The sequence below is a fragment of the Haliaeetus leucocephalus genome, unplaced genomic scaffold (assembly GCF_000737465.1).
Source record: "Haliaeetus leucocephalus isolate CR32 unplaced genomic scaffold, Haliaeetus_leucocephalus-4.0 Scaffold555, whole genome shotgun sequence".
Lineage (NCBI taxonomy): Eukaryota > Metazoa > Chordata > Aves > Accipitriformes > Accipitridae > Haliaeetus > Haliaeetus leucocephalus.
This window is the reverse complement of record NW_010972991.1, coordinates 7,391,551-7,416,351: the sequence shown is the minus strand read 5'-3', so window position 1 is coordinate 7,416,351 and position 24,801 is coordinate 7,391,551. Positions and strand designations below refer to the sequence as shown.

The 24,801-nt window shown below is 44.2% G+C and overlaps 1 protein-coding gene across 3 annotated transcripts; it reads left to right on the top strand.

The window, feature by feature from the left end:
• WDYHV1 (WDYHV motif containing 1) lies at positions 1-11,673 on the top strand. Of its 3 annotated transcripts, none has more exons than XM_010576943.1 (7): positions 1-91; positions 245-344; positions 928-978; positions 2,194-2,251; positions 2,706-2,854; positions 3,185-3,309; positions 11,370-11,673. In XM_010576943.1, exons 3-7 carry the CDS (start codon positions 956-958, stop codon positions 11,501-11,503), a joined length of 489 nt encoding a protein of 162 aa, XP_010575245.1. In that variant the 5' UTR covers positions 1-91; positions 245-344; positions 928-955; the 3' UTR covers positions 11,504-11,673. The 3 variants fall into 3 exon arrangements, with proteins under 3 accessions (XP_010575245.1, XP_010575247.1, XP_010575246.1); XM_010576945.1 differs by lacking the exon at positions 2,194-2,251 and adding an exon at positions 5,112-5,160 and having other exon boundaries at positions 11,370-11,414; XM_010576944.1 differs by lacking the exon at positions 2,194-2,251 and having other exon boundaries at positions 11,370-11,664.
• Positions 11,674-24,801: the final 13,128 nt, after the last annotated feature.

The following is a 24,801-nucleotide window of genomic DNA, read 5'->3' as shown; positions in this document are numbered from 1 at the left end:
CCGCCGTGAGGCGCTGGGTCAGCGAGAGCCGTTAGCGGCGATGGGGCGCGGTGTCGGCCTGCGCCGGGGCTCGGAGGCCGGTCTTAGACAGGTGCGGGACCCGGGGAGGCTCCGGCCGCAAACGGAGCTCACGCTGGGCGGCTTCCCAGCAGGTATCGCCTCTCGGCTGGCTTCTGGTCTCTGGAAATGAAGTTGGGGAGGCGGGGGCGGGGGGGAAGAAATAATCAGTTCTTGTGTTTTACAGCGAAGAAAATGTTTGGAAGCTTTGTGACTACATCAGGAGTCAGCATCAATATCCTTTAGAAGAATTCTATGCGGTTTTCATCTCCAATGACAGGAGGATGGTGAGTCACTGAGATGGGATCTGAATGCAGCTGCGGAGAAGTTCGGGCCTTCAGACCGCAGCCCCGTGTAGGTGAGACGTGGTCCCGGGCCTTTAGACCACAGCCCAGCATAGGTGAGACGTGGGCCCAGGCCTCTTAACCACAGTCCAACACAGCTATCCATGAGCTCTGGGATGTGGTCCTGGGCCTTTAGGCCACAGACTGACGTAGGTGGGACACGGTCCAAAACCCTCTTGTAGCTCGCTTTGGCTCAGAGGCATGCAAACCACACCAGGTGAGATCTTTTAGTTATCTGGTGCATTCAGGACCATGGGAAGAGCCACGACATCCCTGTGAGCTGTGGGGGTAATTATTCCCTGTAATCTGTCAGTTTAGGAGACTGACTATATTATGTGGTCCGGAATAGTATCTCCAACTTCATGCTCCTGAAAGATACAAGCTAGAGAAAATTTTCTGACTGCCACACAGATGTAAGCTGATGAGGTGGATAAGTTAGCAAAGAACTAACCAGTTAACCTGAAATTAATCCACGTTAGTCTGAAAGGTTTTATTCACTTAAGATTTATTCACTTAAAACTTTCAGATTCCACTCTGGAAGCAGAAATCAGGACATGGAGATGAGCCTGTTGTCTGGGTAAAGCATTCTGTTCTCTCTCAGTAATTTCAAGTGCATGCTTCTGTAGTTGATAGCTGCAGGATCAGACATGGGTAGCGTCAGCCATCTTTACAGTAACAAACTGTTCCATCTGAACATAAAGAAACACTTTTTTACTGTGAGAGTGATGGAGCACTGGAGCAGGTTGCCCGGGAAGGTTGTGGAGTCTCCATCCTTGGAGATATTTAGAAGCTGTCTGGGCACGGTCCTGGTCAGTTGGCCCTAGGTGTCCCTGCTTGAGCAGAGGGGTTGGACCAGGTGACCTGCAGATGTCCCTTCCAATCTCAACCATTCTGTAGTTTTGTAGTACTATTTACTATTCTTTTACAACGGATTTATTAAGAGCCTAAAGCTGGTGCTCCCTTTTACCATTTGTAATAAATTAACAGCGAGACAGCCAGTAAAATCTACAGGTGACAAACCTTAACGTTGGTAAGAGTACATAACAGATTTGTGAAAATTATTATCTGGATATTGTTGAGGCTACCAGCTTTGTTGAGTTTTAAGTAGGTGTCTGTACTTGTAAGAAGTAGATGGATAAAAATATCCATGTAGGCCCAACAGAGGGTAGAAAAATATAAACGTTATATGTATTCAGGTGTTAGCAATTAAACAGGCCCATAAATGGCTGCTTTGGAGTGTCATTTGATCAATGAATGTAGTTCAGTGGATCGTAGGATATGTAAAGCTTGTAGTTAGTTTTTCTAATCCTCTGTAACAGATTCTTCTAAATATTGTGGCATGGAGTTGTATGTGTATCTTGGTCTGGCAAAATAGCTTGCCCAAGATCTTTTTCATTCCAATCCCTCTGTGGTTTCGTTTAATATTGAAAGTGTCAAAAGACAGTGCTTGAAACTTTTTTTGAGAGTGGATTTAATGTAAGCTTTAGTAAGCTGTTAGCAGCTACCTTCAATTTAATTTTGGAAAAGAGCAGTGTACGTACCTGGCACCTAACATAAGTAACTCCAATTTCTGGAAACCTCCACCACACCTATGCTTCTTACATGTTAAGAAATAAAACTGCACCTCAGAACCTAAGTGTCAAGACAAAATAGTTAGCTTGAAAAAGTGTGATACAGTACCCACAGGTGTTTTTTTGAAGCTTCAAAAGCTACTACAAGAATTTGTCTGACTCTTATGGTCCTCTTGATCTGAGCCGTTCACTGCTTTTTCAGTTGCATGCTGTTTTTTCAGCTGCTTCTGGCAGCTAAACACTTGGCACTCAAATTCACAGACCACGTTACTGCAACAGGTACAACATCTCTTATTAAAAAAGATTACTAGATAATTTTGATGTTAATCTATCGTCATATATCGTTGTGAGCTTTTATTTAGGACTGGGTCTAAGCCGAAAATGCTTACCGCACTCAACTTTTGTGGTTTGGTGTGGGATATGAAAGAGATTTGGTGTTTTCTTAGGAGCAGCGTACACTTCAGTTTAGCTGTCCAAGCTTAAATGAAAGGAGGCTGCAAAGGAATGGGGAGATCACCAAGGTTTCTTCAAAAGCACAATGGGTGAGACAGGCATTAGGAAATCTCTCTCCTGGTACCAAAAATGTTACAGGCTTAACCTCTTGAAGGCCAGAAAGCAGGATTTAGAGAAAGGGATCTGTAGCTTCTGCTTTTAGGAAGCATTTTTTTCCCCCTGCATTTGCCAGTTTCTCATTAACAGCTGTTTAATTAATGGCAATTACCCTTCTTCCCAGGACTACCATGTTATTCTACTTCATGTTTCCAGTGGGAAGCAGAACTTCATTTATGATCTTGACACAGTGTTGCCGTTTCCGTGTCCTTTTGATGTGTACAGTGTGGAGGCCTTTAGGCTGGATGACAGCCTTCATCCAGAATTTCGCAGGTGATGATGTAAAAGATAAAGACCATGAAAGTTATTTCACGAAATTGAAGTTCTCTTTGTCGATACATAGTGACAGAATTTTTTTGCTATACACCAGTAAAATAAACATACTGCATTATTTTTCTGAAGCTCTTAACCTTAGTCATAAAAAGCCCTTTTCTTTTCTACTGTAGTTTCTTGTTAACCAATTAACTGCTTGGCATGATATTGCTGATTTTTGTATTTAATGAAATTAATACTCCTTGATGGGAGAAAGGGGCTCTTGTTCTAAGTAACTAATGCAGTCTTGTATACACGCATCTTTTGATACAATTTTGCATTATTATTTAGGAAAATCAGAATGGTTCGAGCAGATTTGTACTTGAAGACGTTTGCTTCAGATAGATCTCATATGAAGGATGCAAATGGGAAATGGCAGAAACCTCCCCCTTCATACCCTTGCATTGAAACTGCAGGTAAGCTGCCGGAGCTCCTTTTTCCTGCTTAGAGTGTTGAATGACATAGTCCAAGATGCACAAGAAATAAATATGCTTCCATAACGTGTCTGGAAGCACATTCGGCTAGCTTATTATTTCATATGGGAAAAAAATAGGGCTATGAAGCATTTGGCACTTCCTTTTCTGAATATGTAAAGTCTAGCATGCCTCCTGGCATTTACCGTTATCAAACATTAATTACTGATCTTCATAAACTGAGCAGAGATCGAGAGGTAAGTAATACTTTTCTCTCGTTACGGCAGGGAACTGAAGCAAAGAGGCCAAATAATTTGCTTAGGGCCACAAAAGTGAATTTTTAATACAGTGATTATACCACACTTTAGCTGGCAGGTCCCATCCTGCCAGAGCAGGTTATTTTGACAGGAGGAAGTTTTCAGGCTCAGTGTGCTGGGTTTGCCTGCACGAGATGTTTGAGGTTTTTCTACCAGGTGAATGAACCCGAGGGCACTTTAAGGCAAACTGGCAAGTTAGCAAATTTTTCCCCAAGCCTTTAAGCCTCTTTAAGTGATCGTCTAGGTAATAACCTCTGGGCCAAGCAGAGAAGTAAAGACTTGCCATCTCTTCTATTCTGTAGAACCACTTAAACCACTCTTATCACACAGCATTTCAGCTTATTCTAATCATGTGCTTGGCAAGCTGGCTAACATTCACCATGTGTTTGTTTGTTCTTTCATTTTCTTCCCAGATGGAGAAGAGTGTGGTGAAGTCTTGCTTTGAAAGAGTTTTCATGTTATTGCTCCGCATGTTTGGTTTTGTTGCTTTTTTTAATAAGGCAGTACTGCTATGTATTTACATTGGAGAAGGCAGGGTCAAAGAAACATGTTGTGTGTTTAGGTCCAAGTTTATTGTGGGTTTAAGTTTCTGGGAAGTTAATTCTCAATCTCTGCTTTGGCTTCTAAGGAAGCTTGGTGTTTCACACTAGAGTAGAAATGAATTATGAATGTGGGCAGGAGCACAGATGTGGTCTTCATTGTGAAGCTTTAGGTGTTTTCTAGACAATCCAGGTTATGAAGCACCTTAAATTGTATGTCTTGGTCCTTATCTCCAATAAAGCTTTATGCAAAGGTAGTGTAGTGAGTGGAGAATGCCCAAGCTGCAATTCACAGTTCACTGTTAGCTGGAGCCCCCTAAGAGCTAAGGACTTTTTGCCTGTGGAAACCTTATTGTTGTGATAGTTTAGAGCTAATGAAAGTGTGAGGAATATAGATCAGACCAGACCAGGAAGGTGAAAAAATTCTACTCAAAAGAGTAGAAAACATTACTTGTGGATAGTAAGTTACAGAATGACTCAGTTGCAGATGTGTACATGTACCTCCAGCTACAGTGAATGACTCCATAACTGCAAACCCTGTAACTCTCCCCTTACCTGTCTTGCTTGGCCAAGCTTTACCTTACTGATGAGCAGCAGCCACATGGTCTCAACCAACCTCCAGATTGTCTGTGTGATGTTGGTAGTTAGTGAAAGATACATAGATCTTAATTCCTCTTATGCTTTATTTCTTTGCTCTGTACCTTGCCATGCTGAAAGAAACATCCATAGGTCATCCAGTCCAACACCTGCTCAAAACAGGGGTTCCTTAGGGCTCTGTCCAGTCTAGTTTTGAACACCTCCAGGGATGGAGATTTTACCACCTTTCTAGGCAATCTGTTCCAATATTTGACCACTGTCATGGTAAAAATAAAAAATTAAAAAATCCTAGTATGTAACCAGAATTTCCCATGTTCCAGCTTGCTTTTTTTGCTTCTTGTCCTGTTGTCAGGCTCCTCCAAGAAGGCTCTGGCTCCATCTTCTTTCTGTCCTCTGATCAGGTAGGTGTAGACAGCAGAAAGGTCTCCCATTTGTCTTGTCTGTTTAAGACTGAACAAGCCCAGTTCTCTCAGCCTCTCCTTGAATATCATGTTCTCTTGCCCCACACAACTTGATGTTCCTCTTCTGGGCTCATTCCAGTATGTCAGTGTTTTGGGGTTTGGGTTGGGTTTTTTTTGGTTGGGTTTTTTGTTTGTTTGTTTGTTTTTATACTGAGGAGCTCCAAACTGGACACGGTATTCCAGCTTTGTGCTGATGTGCTCTGGTCTCCTCGTCAGCTGGCTGAATGTTGCGGATCAAATAAACTGGTTACCCTGCACCCACTGAAGGTGGAAGGTCATTCACTAGGTATCTTCAAGATCTGGGTCAGAACAGGAATAGATTGTATGAGATCTAGGATGTCTAGTTCAAGTTGTCTTTCCTTCAGTACCAGTTTCTCCAGCTTTATTTTTTTGTCTTCCCTGTATTCACTTGAGATATAATGATGGGTGCTTCAGTGTACACAGTGCTGTAAGTCAGTGAGGAGTCTGGGTTTAACTGTTGTGGAATAAGCATGTGCTTTAACTTTTAGCTGAATCCAAGTGCTGTGCTTCAGTGATGCAGTTCTGTAGGTGAGCATGTGTCCTGCAGGCCAACATACAGGTTTAGAAAGCATTGCTGTCAACAAGTGGAACTGGCAATTCTCTTCTTCTAGAGACTGGTAAAGTAATGTCTCAGCACAATTTTATCAGGCATAAAAGCACCTTATTTTAAACTTGATGGAAAACTGGGTGGCAGACCTTTTGTTATCATAAAAGAGCTTAGGGTATTAATGTTCAAGTCCATGCCAAATTCCATTGCAGATAACTGTTTTCTCCCTGCCGTTTCACTTAGATAGAGTGCTCTGCTTTCCATGTTAATTTGTGTTTGCATAAGATTAAATTGCTTACATATTTCATGTTAGAGGTGACTGCAATGTAATGGCTGACAGAACTGACCACATATTATTTTAGTATCAATTTATTTGAGGCACATTTAGATCAGAGCATTATTGTTATAATAATAATAATTGTTACTCTTTTGCTGTCTTTTAGAGTAGCCAAATTCCTAAGTTCTTGAGAAGATGATTACAAAATCATACAAGGATTTTATATTACTTCCCTTTGCTGTATGTCTTCTTTGATGTTAAACAAATGTTTGAAGACTGAAAAGATACAATAAAAATGTGTCAGTCTTTAATGTATGAGCATTGTGCTGTTAAAAAGAAATGTGCCCATGAACTCTTGGTATTTAAAGATAATCGGCACTCCAGTGCTATTGTATTGATACAATTTTCTATGTGTTAAAGCATATTAGTTATATTTATATACACTGCTCTTCTTATCCCACTTGGTTTTAAAGCTTTTAGTAAACTTAAAAAGACAAGAATGTTTGCTCTTGGTACTAAAATATTGCCTCTTCCAGAGCAGAGCAGCTGTTAAGCCTGAATATAGCACTTTGGAAAAGGAAATTCTGTAGTATCGAAATCAGATGTAAGCTAAATAGGACCATTGGTAGGGCAATGTAATTTCCCAATGTGGAGCTAGGACAGGATACTGGGCAGTGATCCTTTTTTATGAAGTATACCAGGAAATGTTTAATGACCATGAAATTCCTTTTGGAATTGAATCGAGGAATCTCCGTCAGTAACCAATTAAGCATTTTTTTTTCCTACTACTAACTCAAAAGGAATAATTCTTAAACTGTATTTGTGCTGCTCATGGGGTTGCGAAATAAACCTTCTAAAATAAGCTTATCTTGAGTCATAAATTCCAGTCCATGATTAAAAAAATTGAAGCTGGAACTAGGTGATTTTTTTTTTTAAAGAACTGTAGCATTTTTTTAAAAAACAAACAATCCCAAACCAACCAACTAAAAAAACCCTCAGGCTCCTCAATATCTCATCAGAACTCACATGCTAAGGGTTAGCCTTTTGCAACTGGCCTGCTCTAGCCATTTCCCAGAGCTAGGCCCCTATGTTTCTTATTGGCATTACTCTGGCCTCTGTTCCACTCTGCTGCCATGCATGCCAAGAGAAGCTGGCTAACCTAACTGGGTGCATGGTGCTTTCTCACGCAGCCCTATCCTCAAAGCAGCTCTGTTGGAATAAGCATACCTGAGCTGCAGCAGATTCCCCTGGTCCTACCTGGTTGGCAGTGGCCTCCCATTGAAGGAAAACAGGGGTGAGTCTGGTATTCTGTTCAAATAATAAAAACTAAGAAGATGCAATTTGGTGGACAGAGTCATCATTCTGGGGCTGGCAAGCCCAGGCTGAGGTTTTCTTTTAAGTCTTCTCTCCACAAATTAATGAGGTCTGATTCTGCTTAGTTTGAGTCCTGATGAGATCAGCCCTCCTTACTACAAGTCTGTGTAAGAATCACAGCTTGCACAGTGCATTTCAAAATTACTCAGAACAGATGGTCTTATGGCTTATATACAACTGTTAGCATCAGCTCTAACACTGAAAAGCATTGGTTTGAATTTCAGTTTTCCCTAGGCGTTTGGTAGCATACTGGCAAGATTGATTTGTAAAGGCTTTTTGGTTCTTTGTATTATTATTAAAATCCCTGGTAGTCATAAATGATGGGGGTTTACTTGTTTGGTTTTTTGTTTTGAAGAGCATGAGTAGGACAGCTGAGAAATTCTGGAGGCACTGTGTATGACACATCTGTGTAACAGGCGAGCTACTAGACAGAGGCCAGGCAGATGTCTGCAGTTTCTTTCTGTATCTCATTTCTGAGATGGTGGTAGGATCTTAGTGAAAGCAAAAGGAAGTACTGATAGAGATACAAGTAGCTCATATGCACTTCATGGCAACTTCTGTTCCTCTCATGTGAGAATAAAACTCCAGTCTGTCAAGTTAGGTCCTTACTTCATGAGCTTTTGTGGAAGTAAAGAATCAAGTCAGGATAGAGCCAATAAAAGTACATCTAAGGATAGAAGTATTTAAATTCTGCGAGTGGCGTATTGAAATTACACCTCATTCTGGGAAAGATAGTTTAAGGTGACCAGCTTTGTTTTACACCCAGATGGACTAGGATGGTTTGCACAGTCAGTTAAGTCTCAGCTCTGGGGACAGCACCCTCCAGCTGAGTGTGGTAACGGCCTTTTTGACTCTGCCTGCAATGATACTTCTCTCCCTGCTGAGGCAAGGGAGGGGGGTCTGAAGAGAGCTGTAAACACCTACGCAAGTCTCTGAAGAGCCCATCATTCTAAGTATTTTAGGTGCCCCCAAGGTTAGGCAGCAGCAGAGCTGATCTTGGAGGCTTTGTTTCAGACTTGCTCACCTCCAGCAGCCCTTGGCAGCTGTCACTATGTAGAGTCAGTCCAAGGTCTGTGAGCCCGGCTGAGGCTTGGCTGAAACATTGCTTTCCAACTACTGTTGGCAGAAGCCACAAGTATCATGGCTAACAATGCCATCTGATAGCACGTGGGCTTTTATTTTGTCCCTGCTCGTGGCAAAAGTGTCAGACTTGATTAAAAAAATAAAATTATGCAAGAATCCCAGAATGCACCAGCTAGGTCTCATTGAGAGTGTGCGTGCACAACAAAGTGGGTTTGGTCAAAGAGGAAGGTTAGCTCTGAGCGTGCACAAATGCAAGCTAGTGTAATAGCCACAACACCTGAGGAGAACTACAAGTGTAATGTAAATTTTAAAAAAATTAATTCTGCTGCTGTTGACCTTGTATAAATATTATATAAAGCATGCTCTTCCTTGCTTTTGTGGATAAATCCTCTCTGTCAACTGTAGCATCCAGATGTCTCTCTTGTAAATTCTGCTGTTTGTTACCCTTCATCTGCTTCAGAAAAAGAACTTTGTGGTGTTCTCATGCATTTCTGCAGAGCTGTCTCCTAAAGCTGCAAGGTCTAACATAACATGCATGGCATTCAGATACAGCACATGAGTAAGAAGAGTGGCATAGAGAGACTGTTAACCTCCTCAATTGAATAAAACGGGAAAGGTCTCGCTATGTTTTTTTCTATGGATAGCTCTCATACTGCTTCAGTGCCATCTACTGACGGGTTCTTAGACCATCCGCTCTTCACAGGAATGTTCTTGTTTTCTTTGTTAGAACAATTTTTCATTTCATTAAGCTTCTCTGATGGACTGTGCTATGCTCTGCCACAATCCTTCAGAATTTAAGAGAATATTTCACTTCCTCCAGACATTGTGACAGCCAACTTCCAAGTTGCTAACAACAGCAGCTGTGTTTGTAACTCTACTGGAACAATCCCCTTTGGGCTGCTTTACCATTCACAGAACAGTTTTATGAAATTATTCTGCTATGCTCAGTGCACATAAAGCAGGGGATTATTTGTCTTTCAAATCTTAAACTATATGAAGAATCACATTAATTTTAAAACAAAAGTATCTGGGAGGAAAAGACAAGTTGGGAATTGGAAAACAGGCTTACCAGTCTACCAGCAAGCAAGAGCCGTTATCCACTACTAATTGTTCTTGCACTACAACAGCAAATTGCTGGGCTTGTGCTATTTTAAATCCCCACATGGTCAGGCAGAAGTTGGCCCTGTTCTGACAGACTCACTTCAGCAGTAGGAGGATGCTTGACTGAACATAAAGATTTTCAACGTGCAGAGCCCAAACAGGTTAACAAGAAAAGAGTTTGGGGCCACACCTCGGAAGTGGTGAGAGCTGGGATTAGGCAAATCACAAAGCTGTGTCTTAGTGTAGATGTGGTGCAAATAGAGGGCTTCGGGGGCTGGATTATGGCTGGGACTCCTGGGTCTGGGATTCCCGAACATTGTCTTCCCTTCCTCGCTTAGGCTGTCCATAATGGTAAGCCTAATTACACAAGCTTTTTGCAGCTGAAGCAAATTCCATCCTATGGATTTTCTAATCCATTCATTAGAGCCTACTCTTGTTTCGTTCTTAATCCTTAAATGCGCACATGAATCATCCATGTTAAAATAAATACTTAAATAAAGCAGGAAAGCTATAACAGTAAATCCAATGGCTCTCCCACTCTGTTCTTTAAACTCGTTCTCTTCCAGTTTTCTTTTAATGGGCATTTAAAAAGATTATTTGCGCATATCGTGAGTGAGAACATAAACCAACAAGCCCACGGATGTTTGCAGTCACAGCTGAATAGGCTGAGGAATCGGAAACCTCTGATCAGCATGGGTCTGAGTCAGCAAAGCTTGTACTAGCCAGCTCCAGAAAAGGGATGTATGAGGCACCTAAAGCCAAAACTGCGCACCAGCACTTTGCACTGAGCTCACTGGGATCTGCAAACAGGACAGAATGGTTTCTCCCTCTCCTGCGGGAGTCAGAGCAGATGAAACTCCTGGCAAAGAGCAGTCATGCTTACTTTTCTCTTGAAACTATGGCAGTTAACCTTTTCCCCCTCTGACTTCATTCGGTGGTTCAGGATTCAAAAAAAAGTGGTTTCCCCCAGCCAAGGTTAGTGCCCTTCTTTGCCTGAGCATCTCTCTAGGCTACGGGCTGGGTTACGTCAGATATTTCCTCCGGTCTGCATATTCTGGCGTTGCAGTGAGCCGGTGTACAGCAAGGACAAAGTTCAGGGCTGGAGGGAAAGCAAATACTGTAGTCTGGGGAGTAACAAATGGTAGGTTTGCCCAGGGGCTGATCACTTCTGAGAGACACTAAGTAACTTCCAGTTCTGACTGCTGCTTTGATCCAGTTCCTCTGTAGTCAGTGCAAAAGTTGACTCACTTGACTTTGGTTCAGAACATAATGGGGGAATAATATCTCCCCTGCTGTTGAGTAATCAGATTGGTGTGAATGCAGGAAGACTACAAGCACCTGTTGCATTGCAGTTCTCTGTTGGTTGTTATTTGCACTCCAGTTCTCTGACACTACTTGACCCTTCTAGGCTGCTGTTGCAGGCAAAAATCGTACTTTTTCCTGTGCATACTGGTTTCTAATGACTAAGGATGCATACTGATCTAGTGATGTGATTATTGCCATGGGCAGAGAGAGGGATCAGGGGAAAAGCAACATTTCATAGACTGGAAATAGGTGTTTTCGTAGCACCATACAATTTGCAGAATCTTGCTGGACTGCTGCTCAGCAAGTGTGCTATGAACTCTTCACTATTTTGAACTGAACTATCAAAGAGGGTTTTTCAGGCATTTTCTTGATAGATGTATATGTGTGCTACAGAAGCTGCATCAGGAACTTCAATATTTCCCTTTTCTGGTCCTTTTTCAGACTCCAAGATGAACTTGGATGAATTCATCAGTATGAATCCCAAAGTGGGATGCGGCTCAGTATTCCCCCTTCCAGACTTTGTGCATCGATTTGGCAGACAGACTGATTACAGCTATTCCTTGGAAGGACAGTGAAGTGAACAAAGGTCTCCCTGCTTCTGTTTTGAGTGGGTGTAGTTTGTTTTGCTGCTCTTACATTGTATTTATGGTTTACATTTCTGTACATGGAATAAGTATTTGGGCAAATAGAATACGCGATCAGAAATATCATGAACTGAATAAAAACTTTTATTTTGATTATGTAAGAATGAACTTGGTTTTTAATATGTCAAATCAAATGCAGACATCCCACCGTAAGCATATTACTTTTCCATCTACTGTGCCCAAATTGAAAAGAGCATTTACATGGTGTCAGAACAGCTTTGGGAAAAATATATGCATAAAATACTGAACAATGTAGCTCAAATTGTTAAATGTCACCACATTTTAGAAGTGAGATGCAGTATATTTTCTTTAAGCTATAATTTGTATCACTTACATAAACAGATAGTGCATCTCAGTTTAGTCACTAACTTTATCTTAGGCTTATTTAGCAGAAGCCTGAAGGCCAGACCCACAAAGGGAACATAGATTTAGTATTACAGTCTTGAACTCCTAAGCACAATGTAAAACCAGGTATCCAGGTTTCTGTGCTGTACAAGGGGAGAATTAAATGCCTGCCATTTCAGTTAAACTGTTCTAGTGCTGACAGTTGCTGGAAGATGCAGTTGCTTTTACTTCTTAGGCTGGCTGTGCATTCTCACCTGCCCCCATGTGCTTGCACTTGGCATTTGTCTGGCCCCATGGTAATCCAGGGTAGGAAGCTAAACCAACAGAAAGAAGTAACGCTGGGGGGGGGGTTTCTGCCTCTTAGCTCCTTGAACTGGCTTGCCATGAGGTCAGACAGCTGCTCCTGCTGGTATAAGAAAATCAGCAGGAACATATGGTTTGGGGGGAAGGGAATAAGAAAGCCTCCCCCATACAGGGTCGCTTGCTGCTGAATTTCCTTAGAGGTGATATCAAGCTGCATCCTTGCTGGGGAACCCGGGAAAGCCATAATGTTGATTGGGGGTTTGGAGCAAAGTCTCCCATGTCTTAGAAGAGTGCCCTAAACATGGGATTACAGAAACAGGCCAAGATGGGGTATTTAATTCTCTGGTTTTGGACCTGTTCTACTTTACATACTAGCATATCATAGAATCACAGACTAGTAGAATAATTCAGGTTAGAAGGGTCAGGCCGTCTCTAGTCCAATCTCCTGTTCAAATCAGGTCAGACCAGGCTGCTCAGGGCTTTATCCAGCCAGGCCTTGGAAACCTACTGGGATTGAGACTGCAATAAACATTTGTGATGGACTTCAGTCTTGGTGAGGAAAAGCACAGTAATGGTTTCAAGTATTAAGGGATCATTTTACTTGTAAGTACAGAACAATATAAAAACTTCAGTGATACACCTATGTAAAAGGTCTGATTTATCAGTGGTTGAAATGGCAGCTCTTTCTGCATGACGCTGATGTGGCAGACATGCTTTGAATGAGTGAAGACGTTGTTACTTACTGTTTTTGAGTGATATCAAGACTGGTTGTGAATGTACACAGCAGCAGAAATTTGCCTGCTCAGCTCTGTATAGATGCTAACCCTGTGCCCAGGGTGTTGTGTGCACTGCCCAGGTTAGACAATAGCAGAACTGAGAATTTAAAGATCCACGTTTTAGATGAACGAGTTCTGTTAAGCACTTTTTATCCTTCAAGTAAGTGGTTGAATGGCATACACACAGAGTTCCTGTGCATTGCTCAACAGACCCTTTAAATTGTTGCAGAACATTAGGTTCTCATTCCTCCCTACTTGAGTATGTCATTTGATTTAAGTATGAGCTGCCATCCCCAGCTGGTTTCTGGTGCCTAAAATCTGTGACACAGTCCCTTTAGTGAGGCTTAGGCACAAGAATTTGCCTCGTTTAATCTAGCTTCAGGATTGAGGCTGTTAAGAAGGAGAACAGTCACAACCATTATTCAGAATACACCAGTTTTAAAAAAAATCAATGTGAAGACACAGTCCTTTTTCTTGCTAATCATTCTGAACAGATGCTTAATTTTAAATGTAGCAGGCTGGGTGTGTGTGAAGATAGCTTTTCTATAATTAACAGTCTTTTATAAAAAGTTGTCATTCCAGAGGAATAGGTAAAAGCCAGAGAATGATTTCTTTCAGTGCTGAGGATGTCGATACTGTGGTGCTGTCTCTGTAGCCCTTCAAGCCTGGTGGCATTTTCATCACCATTTCAGAAGGTGTGCTATCAGACAGAATTCAGGAATACACCAAGTGCTCATTTAGGGCCCCAAATACAAGGAGGAGCTACTTGCTTCACCATAATTAGCAGAGAACAGCCCTTTTTCTAATGGTGATTAGCCCTGGTGTCCCATCAGAGGGACTAAGTGAATTCCCTCCTCTCTTTGCTGCTTTCTCTCTCCAATTAACCCTTGTCCTGACTGTTTCAGGGAACTTGCTGTGTTTAACCTTTATGCTGTCACCACAGACTGATGCATGAGGTGGCCCCACCAGCGTGGTTTATTCACTGAGCACCACAGTAAGTTGCAGACAGAAAAGCAAAGTTTGTTGAGAGCCACTTTGCTGAGTGCCTGCAGAAGCAGCACGTGTCAGAAGTACAAGCAAAGAACTGCCCCTGTAAAGCTGATGGCTGGGAGGCGACTTCACTGCCAGACATCACTAATTATCAGCTCTGTGATCACTGATGTTTTAAAGACCTAAGATTCAACCACCTTTATACCACAGGCATGAATATGTATGGAGTACACCATACGGCAGAACATGACTCGGTCCTCGGGTACACCCACCCAACCAAAGTGGTGCTCTAGGGAGAGCCTCGCTTCTTGATGCAGGGGAGCTGGGCTCATGCTACTATGAGATACGCAATAATATGAAAGCTTTGACATCACTGCAGGGCTGATTTGCTGGGGTGCACCGGCACAGCAGGATCAGCATGTGCTCACCTGTACTCTGTGCTGTCGATAGCCCTTGAAACTTTTAATCTTCCCTGTGTCCAGGTGATGTACCGATGTGTCCAGCGCAAAGATGTGCTGCTTATTCACTTTCTGTACAATGATTTCTTAGTGCAGCATAGCTTTCCATTCCCTTTCAGCCTTCTTCACCTTGTCCTTTCCCGCAGTGAAGTCTTTCTGTTGTCCAGTTATTACAGTATTGATGTGCTGAGAGCCCCTAAGTGGTGGCTTTTTGGACTGGGTCACCCATGAGTCGGGCATTGAACAAAGCGAGGAGAAACCTCCCTGTCCTCAGGTCAGTTACTCACAATCCCACGGTCTTCCAGCTTCTGTATTCTGTTGGTCACTGGAAATTCTCCAACACTTTTACTTCTAGACATCGTAGGGCAAGACCCTGATAGCTTTATACTCATAATGGGGGGACATCCTATCTCACAGGTAGTTCCTCTTGCCTCCATCAGGCTACTGATACAGTAAGCTGCAGCATGAGATAGGACACCCACATCTCTCCTGCCTTCTTCTCTTCTTTGCTGCTGCTTTTTAGTTGAGACTATAGTTTACGTGATAACTAACCTCTTTTATTTGCCTGTTTGGGGCTTTAGAAAAAAAATGCTGTTTTTTTCTGGCACACATTTTCTTGGTCAGCACATTTTTGCAAACTTAATACATGACCAGGTCTGTCTTGAGAAAATTCCATTTCTCAGTTGGCCAGCAGAGAGAGCAGTCAGCATTCGGTGGACGTGTGGGTTGGGATGCTTGGCCAGAGGCGCTCTCCTGCACGCTCGGCCCTGCCAGTAGCTGTTACAGCTCAAAAATAGTAATTCTGACAGCAGCACAGAGGCGATCCGTATCTTGCAAGGTTATGGCTAATGGGTTACGTATTGCCCTTGACTGCCTGAGTCTCTAATGTCAGTGCAAGTCCTTCCTGTGCACCAAGGGCTATAGGCCAGCATCATCAAGCCACCTACCAATTTTGGGGGATCTGTTCAACATTCACAACCACTACAGAAATGAGTGTGTGACACCTTAGAATATTGGACTAATTGCTTCGATATCAATTTATGGACTTCAGAAGCTAAATTTATGAACTTGGGATGCTGCAATCTGATGTGTGCTATTAAGGAGGCAGGGAGGCACCAAGGTGCATTTGTATCAATCAGATTCCAGGATGAGAGCCCCGGTCAGGGCATTTTGACCTGCGTGGCCTCCTCTTCTCACCCCCTCATTGTCTAACCAGAGCCTCGTGTGTGCTCTGAAGCACTGTTGCTCTCCAAACATCTGTGAAACGGCCATCTCTGGGGTCTGCTTTTCTTTTGTTAGAATGACTTTGGTCCAAATTTTCTCTTTTTTCATAGTTTTTCCCCCCATCTTTTCAGCAAACATGGGTTGTAGACTGAATGACCTGAGAAAGCTGTACCAGGGGATAGGAAGGAGGTGTGAAAATCCCACCGTGTCCCTGCAGTAATCACAGTTAGGTCCCATGAGGTGCCTTGCAGAACCATTACCGAGACACCGTCCATGACCCAGGTGGTGGTTGTGCCCTGCAACTGGCACGAGCCACACTGCCGGAGGAGAGGGCCTGCAGAACATCATGTCACACATCACCCAGCTGAGCAGATAGCTCCAGGTTTGGTGGGGTTACCCTGCTATGACACTTTGGATTCGCAGGCTTGGAGAATCTCATCTCCTTTCGAGGTGAAACCCGTCTGGGTGTCTGTCTCTCTTCAGGTAATTAACTAAGAAATTTGAGGGAGGAAATGCTGGTCATTTTCTTCTCCCTTCTGGCTTCCTCCTTATGCAGGAGTTGGCGCAGTTGAGGCCAAGGTTAATGAAGCATACCCAGAGAGTGAGTGTCTGGAGACATCTTCTCAGGTTTACTCAGCAGCTGCGTGCACCCCTCCCCATGGAGCTCAGCTCTCGGTGAAGGTTTTTGTTTGTGATCGTGGAGTCAGAAGCGAAGCACTCCATACAAATGCAGCCTTTCAACAAGTTAAGTGCAGCTGCAGTAGTGGTTCTGGAAAATCTCTCCAGTTTGACCTAAGATAAACAAATATGGTTGCTTAAGTATCCTCAGTGTTTCCTTATACTTACAGTAGGAAATACCTTGGATATTGAGGGCAGCTAAAACAAATCTTTCTTAGCTATCTAAGGCCTCCGGCAAGTCCCTGAGTTTCTGAGTGAGCTAAGCCACTTCCTAGGCATGAGGCATACCAAGCTTCGTTTTATAGCCATAAAAATAAGCATTCAAAGGACCTGAGCTGTGAACTGTCACTCACAAAGTCCGAGTGAAGCGACATTATTCACCTGAAGCTCATTTTGAGTGTCTGGCGCTGGTGCAGAGGAAGATGAGCAGGGTGTTTCTGACGAGCTGGATTCCTGACATTATATTACTTAAAAGCAGGAAATGCTCATTTGGCCTGGTTCAGTGTCATACCAGCCTTCCCATGCAAGGCTATATCTGGAATCCAAACACTGCAATAAGGCAGGAATCATTATATGTTATTTTTTTTAAACGGCCTACACAGTAAGAAGATGGTAGTTATCTCAGCCTTCCCTTCTTTTTAGTATGCAATTGTGGCAGCGTGCTTCCCACCGTCTCAGCTTGGCTGCTGAAATGGCAGCACACCAGCTCCATGCTTGGAGCCATCCCGAGAAAATGTTCTGCTGCGGCTTTTAACCATTTAGCTGTAAAGCTCCCTCCGCTTCCACTGTTTCAAACTCCTGGGGTGAAGCAAGGGTTTCCAGTCCTTGTTTACAGCCAGTGTAATCAGTTTGGCTATTTATACTGTACTCATCACAGAGCACTTTGCTGTATGAAATGGTCACAGTTATATTTATACCAGTGCAAAAACAAAGTCATCACAAATCGAGGAGGCGACATTCAGAGTATTTTTTCCTCGCTACGTGAGCTGCTTCTTCAGCAATTCAAACTTTTATCGGGCAAAGTCACACTCCTAGGAAGAAAATTCAGCCTGCTGTAAGTCAGGAGTCCCACCAGTGTTTTTCTGCATTTGTGTTTTTGTCTTGTGTGCAGTAAATGTGACTATTTAGTCAAGTAGCTTCTACCAGCTGCTGCCTCGGTATGAATATGCAGCGCTGCCAGCAAAGTCCAGAGAGTTGTCTTAGTACAGCTGAAAGCAGAGTTTGATCCGCTCCGCCAGAGGTACTAAAAATACCTTTTAATATGCTAAGGTATGTGTCCGGCCAGGAGTTGTTTTCAAATGTATCGTTCCATGGAGTTGCTACAAAGTAAACGGAGCCCAACCAGCTCGGTCCTGAGATGCAGAATAACCAGTGCTAGGAATGGCTGTGGGGGTCCAGCCTCTCTCCTGGCTGGGGGACACCAGCACAGCGCTCCCCCCACCTTGTTCCCAGCAGCAGGTTGGGAAGAAGGGACTTGGAGGGGATTTGCAGTGCCCTACCTGCCGTGTTTGTCAGAGGTGTTTTCCTGGGAAGATTGTTTCCTTAATCCTCATTCTCGTTTAACTTATTTGATAATTGTTAAATAAAAAAACCCAGGTTGGGCGTTTTTCATATCTGAAAGTGAGGGGCTTCGTTCCCTGCAGAGAAGACCCACGCACAGTCCCACCAGCCGCCGCTCTCCAGCCTCTCCAAGCTCACACTGTGCCCGGAGGTCGGATCCGTGCACAGAGGCAAAGCCCCAGCCTCCTCCGAGCCGCTGCCAAGGGCTGCGTGAGCAGGGGCGAAGCAGTCGCTCTCCCTGACGGCTGCAGAGCCCAAGGGAAACCTTTCTGCTGATTCTCTCTGTGGCCTCGCTGCTTTGAACCGCTGCAGAAATCCACGGCTGTGGAAGGGCTTGGCCCAGCCCTGGCCGCACGGGTGCAGGTCCCCAGCCCTTGCCAGGGACTATGATGTCCCCGCTGCCGGATTCCTGCAGGGGCAATGCAGGTGGTGGAGGTGGCAGGACATTACCACCCCACTCAGGATGCTTGCTGGGTTTACAGAAATGCTCAGAAATGGGGATTATTTATGCTCATTCAATGAGCAAATGCCCTGGCTTAGCAGGTGGGGTCCGTGGCAAAAACCCACACGTGGAGCTTGTCCAGCGTTGAGGACATCTGAGGCCCGGCATGTGACCAAAGCACATGTGTGCGGTCCAAAAGAGGCGTTACCATCTTCTCCGTCACTTGGTCTCGTCTGAGATGGCATCGTTATATGTCGCAGTAAGGTCCTCTGCCCTGCCTGCACAGTGCAGTAGAGCCTGCTCCGAGATAATATTATAACTGCTCGCTGCTGCTTAATGCTGTTTGGAGAATGATCTATGGAGCTCCAGTGGTACGGCCATTAGCATGGCTGGATTGGCAAGTGGAAGCTTTGTTTCGAGCTTTCTGTAATAAAATACTGCTGTGCTGTAGCACACAGGCTAGCTAGGGTTTCACCGCCAACTTAAGAAAATGAGGGCAAAGGGTGATTAAATATTAAGTGGGATGCAAGATCCCAGCTGATGCAGTTCATCTGGTAACCTGAGGATGGGCTGGAGGTAAAAGTAGCTTCCTGAGATACCTGAGAGGGTACTACAGCAACCCATCCTGGCCAGCAAGAGGAGCTTTGGGGTTTGTCCATCAGTTTCCAATGCCAAGAGACCTCAGGGGTAATGTGTGCTTATGGATAGGGACCAAAATGAGGACCCTTGGAATATCTGTATCTTTTTCTATTCAGATTTCCACCTCCTCCATAAATCAAACACTATTTCTGGCTGCGTTAGACTGCCAAGCAGGCTACACTTACATCAGGCAGAATATATTAATGAAAAAAAGAAAAGAGGTTTGTGATTAATGCAGAAACATTCCTTCCCCACCACACCATAAGCCATGTCCTAAAGTCTCTCCTTCAAGCGAAGCTGCTGCTGACAAAATTATTGCCCTTCCTTACACTACAGAGCAAGGCTTCTGAAAGACAGCTTTTATTAATTGTGTGCCTGTATGTCCGCACACATGTCTGTGTGCCTCTCTGTGCGTATGTATATAGAAGGATTCTTTCACAGCAGCATGTTATGCAGTGGGTGTCGGCTCCCATGCTTGCTGAGCTCACCTCAGCATTAGCAACGAGTGGCATTAAGTTATATCCTCACAGCTCCTGTCACCTTGGCTGCTGCTACCTGGCTAGGTGAAAGGGCTGTGACGGCTCCTGCTCCACTCCCTCCCTTGCTGGCATGAGCACGGGCAAGTAAATCTGGATAAATCAAGGCCCTTTCCTTTCTGAGGCTCTTGGGCCACTAGTTTACCACACTTCTAGTGATTCTAACTCCCATTGTCCCCCCATCCCATACCCCTTGGAAACATTTAAAGATGGGGTTTTTTTTTTTCTGATATAAGCTGTGCCAAGCCTTGGTTCCTTTAGGAAGACGCACTGGCAGTGGAAACATTGACAACTATACAGGCAAATATTGTATTGCTTAAAAAAGTTTATTTAGGTTGCTCCATTGTGGGGGGAGTTGGTTGTTGTTTTTTTTTTTTCTTTTTGGATGGTGCTACAGACACCATAAAATTAGCTACAGTATTATTCCAGTGATTTGTACGCTTCATATTCATGCACCTTCAAAATTAAAAGCAACCATGATAAAATGAAGCAAATAAACAGTCCTGCAGAGGACCTAATCCCTTTCCTCCATGCTCCCAGCAGCCACCGAAGCCAGCGAGGGTCCCAGGAGGGCAGGAGCGGCAGAGCCCAGGCTGAGCGGCGTGGAGGATCCTTGGGAAGGCTTTGTTGCTCTGCCACTGGGATATTAATGTTTCTGGCCAGCTGACAGCATGTGTGGCGAGTGTAAACATTTGGCTCCAGCAAAGAGTTGCAGACGAGGGAGGCAAGTTGTGCACGAGATAAGCAAGGTCCTTGCGATAGTGCCCAGCTGAGCAAGGGCTGTCTCCGGTGCATGTCAGCAGGACCAGGCGTGAGGGCCCGCAGCACTCCCGGGGAGAAGCGGGCACGGGCAGAGGGAGATGCAGCCGTCGGTGGGAGGACAGTGGTTTTGCAGCGGAGCAGGGCACTTGCCCGGTGCCTCTGCAGCCTCCTGGGGCTCCCAGCTGCTGGCTTGTCCGAAGGCCCTAGGTGGGTTGAGAAAAACCTTGAAAATATACCACTGGGGACATGTTAGGGGTCTGAAGAAAGAGCTTAGAAGCAGTATTGAAGATGCTTGCAGTACTGCTTTTGATCATGGTGTGTTTTGCATCCAAACAGCAGCCATTTTGCAGGGGGCAGAGGGAATAAGTGGGTAAAGAACACACAGACCTCTGCTTTCCAGCTCTTTCCGAGCAGACCAGCAGTCCGCACTAGTTCAGGCTTAATTTGCACTCTGGGTTCATTGCAACAGTGTTTTAAAACTCACGTCTTACCCTGTATGTCAGCAGACAGAACAGTACCTCTGTGCTGCTGCTTGGGGTCAGCAAGCCTTCAGGCTCTTACTTTCCTGAAGGGCCGAGTGAGTGGGGAATTTTGCATTTTTGCAGTCTCTCATTCAAATAAATAACTTTGTAAATATTAAAAAAAGACCTTGAGGCCTTAGGCAGCCTGAGGAGAAGGGGTGGAAGGTGCTGTTACACCCAGGGGTGTTACAAACCTGCTCTGCCTGGCTCCCTGTGCCGGAGGGTGGGTGGCACGTGGTGGCTCCTCTCTTGCAGCTACCGCACGTGTGTGTGCATGCGTGTGAAACTGGTTAGCTTGGCTGTTTTTTCTTCTGAATGTTCAGCATAAGCAGGGAGTAATAAAATGCAACTTTTCCGCAGGGACCAGAGGAAACAAAATACTGCCTGGGTGTAGCTGAGGGCAGAGTCTGCTTCATTATTTTCTGTGAAATAATTCCCACGAGGCCTTGTGGAAACCCAGGGGGTTTTTTTTCCTTCTAATTTTTCTACTTCCTTAAAGTTTCCAAAATACTCTGCTGTAACATATTTTCCCCAGTCACATGTGTTAGCTAGGAGAGAAAAGGTTAAATTCTCCTTTCGTACTATAATGTAATTCATTTCCTGTTTTTCACAACTGTCTAGACACAGATCTAACAAGCATTAACCCTGAATCCCACCATTGGGCTAAAAATAGAGGCTTTAAATATAAAAGTGTGTGGTAAGAGAGAGATTGTAGGTTTCTACCTACCACCAGGAGCCAGCTCTTTTAAAGGAGAACCATTTAATTGTCTATAAGCAAGAAAAAAAACAACAACAAAAAGACTTCAGTTTCAGAGGTTTAAAAAGGCTCCTGGTTGCTTTATATACACCAGCAGCAGCACAAGCGCTGCCGAGCCGTGGCACAGACAGGTTGATCCCCCTTCGGGAGTTATATTTGTCTGGATTTACACCTCCAGCTATATCCAAAAAAGAAAGAATAAATTCCACTTCAGCGGGAGAACTATAAAAAGACGGGGATGAAGTCATTTAAGAGATAACCCATGCCGAAAACCATGGGCAGCTTTTGGTGGAGACCTATGGACAGCACGTTCCCCAGGCCCAGCTGAGGAGGGTGCCCCAAACCCCAAGGGGAACAGTGATCGCCGTGGTACCAAGAGGCAGCTTGTTTGGGGAAGGCAAAGCCACAGTGATTTGATCCCAACCTACCAAAGCGTTTAAACGCTCCTTCAGCCATGACCAGATCCAACAGGACTCTCATCAGCTTAAGCTGGATCATAGTTGGGCTGAGCATTGGCCCTAAGTTAAGCCTGGCAATTGCCCCGTGGGTGCGTTGGCTCCTCTGACACTTCCCACAGGCTGGGCTACCGCACCAGAGCAGGAGGACGGAGAGAAAGAGATTTCTGGCCTGTAACACGAGCTAAACCCCTCACAAAAGTGCGAGTTTTGCCTGTGATGGAAAAGCAAGGAGAAAACAAAACTGCAGGCCACGCTGGCCCAGCGCTGGGCGCAGGCAGGGAGTGAGGCGGCTTCTAGGCCATCGCTGACAGTTTGTCACACGCTGTTCCCATCAGAGAGTACCCAGAGAGACAGCGTTTTTTATGTACTTCACAAATCAAAATATATATGCCTGTAAGACAAAGCTTAACGCTCAAAAGCCCTGTTAAAATACCTCAAAATTCACGGTGTGCCATGAAGAGGAGGAACTCACATTTCCTGCACTGACTGCGTTTCTCTGTCTGTAAGCACAAACCCTGCAGGGTTGTTTGTTTATTTATCCTGTGAAGCTGGGAGCCGGTGTCTTTCCTGTCCCACCACCCGCTTTCAGCAGTTGCATGAAAGCAGCGGCAACCCTGGGGGTCCAGGCGGGACCTGCCATCTTGGCCGCAAAACCTGCGGGTGCTGCCTCCTGCCTTCAAGGCCTGCTCTGACCAGGACCGAAATGATCCAAGGAAAACATATTAAAAAGACATTAGTTTGTTTGTTTTCTACTAAAAAGCACAGTATACTACGCATCAAGAATGGCGAGGGGTGAACTGGTGTCTTTCCAGCTTAGGGAAGGCCTTTGAACCCACACAAGTTATTTATAGAGCCTTTTAGAAAACAGCTCTCTCCAATGTCTGCAATTTTGATGACAGGAGCAGCTCAGCTTTTGTCAAAAATAAAGCAGCCTCCTATGTGATTGACTGGGGTTCACCCCACAACCCTTGTAAGCGGAAGAGAAGCAGAACTGAGGATTAGGGAAAGTTGGGGTAAAGCTGAGTCACAATCTTAATATTTGTTGTGTAAGTAGTTTTCAAAGTGCTTTTTGCCTGAACTCTACTTCTTTATTAGGCTCTAAGACAGACAAGTGAGGGCACTTCAAGGAATTATACAGCGTGACTTATCATTGATCAAGGCAGGACCTCATCCACGCTTCAGGCTGCCTCACCATCTATCTCTGAGCGCTTTTAAAAGGGTAGAGGTGTTGGCAGCACTAACTTGAAAATGGAAAGAATTGTAGGCAGACCTCACTGACCCACCCAACACATTCCTAAAAAGATCAAGTATTCCCCTTAAAGGATTTAGTCTATTAAAGTAAGTAGAATTGAGCATTTTCAAGAGAGTTAATGTAAGAAATGTGTCTTAACAACAGCTTTCGCATCCACTTGTTTAAAAGGCTCCGGTGATCTTGTAGACTGTCCCATGTTTCCAGAGACTTGAATCTGGGGGTGCAACCCTCTAAGTATAGACCTGAGGTGCAGCATAACTACCTGTCCTGGTTTCAGCTGGGATAGAGTTAATTTTTGTTCTAGTAGCTGGTATAGTGTTATGTCTTAGATTCAGTGTAAGAACATTGGTAACACACTGATGTTTTCAGTTGTTGCTAAGTAGTGTTTAGACTAAGTCAAGGATTTTTCAGCTTCTCATGCCCAGCCAGCAGGGAGGCTGGAGGGACACAAGAAGTTGAGAGGGGACACAGCCAGGGCAGCTGACCCAAACTGGCCAAAAGGATATTCCACACCATGTGACATCATGCTCAGTATATAAACTGGGGGGAGTTGGCCTGGGGGGATCACTGCTCAGGAACTAACCGGGCATCGATCAGCAAGTAGTGAGCAATTGCATTGTGCATCACTTGTTTTGTATATTGCAATCCTTTTATATTATTGTAATTTTATTATTATTATTAGTTTCTTCCTTTCTGTTCTATTAAACTGTTCTTATCTCAACCCGTGAGTTTTACCTTTTTCCTTCCAATTCTCTCCCCCATCCCACTGAGTGGGAGGGACTGAGTGAGCAGCTGCATAGTGCTGGGGTTAAACCACGACACTACAAAAAGACTTATGAAACCACTCAGGCATACCTTACTTGACAGTGCAAATGAGATTAAAAACAAAGCATCTGCATTTTGTGCTTACTTTCATAGGTGGCATAGCTTTCTTGAGGTAAGTAATCCTATTTTACCATGATAACTTCTCTTGTTCCAACATGAGACATTTAATTTGCATTTTTCAACTGCTTTTCCCCAATTTACTGGGAGTCCCTTCAGTGTGCTCCTACTTGCATTCCCTCTGAGCAGGAGCCTATGTCAGACTGTTGCAGTCCTGACTCTAACCAGATGCAGTTGTAACTGAAAAAGTTTTTTTTTTTAAAAACCATAAATAATCAAAGTCACTTGGATAACAGAAAAACCCAACATTTCTGTAAGCCACAAGTTGGGGTTTAAGCTATCAGACCATTGTGAGCACTGGTGATCTCTTTCAGGGCAACAATCACTCACTCCTGTGCTTTGGGAGAGTACAGATTCACATAAGCGTGAGCTCCACATGAGTGCCGTTTTTGCTAGAAGCAAGAGCTCCGTCCACCTTATTTTCCTTCAAGGTACAATGAAGCAACAAGTCTATCTGGGATGTTCTTCTACTGCCACAACAACCTGAATTCTGGATGCTCCTGCAGAAGAGCCTTTGCTTTCAGTCACCAGAAGCTCAAGGCTGACAAGGTCACCAACTTGGAAGCAACAAGACAACCAACTCCAT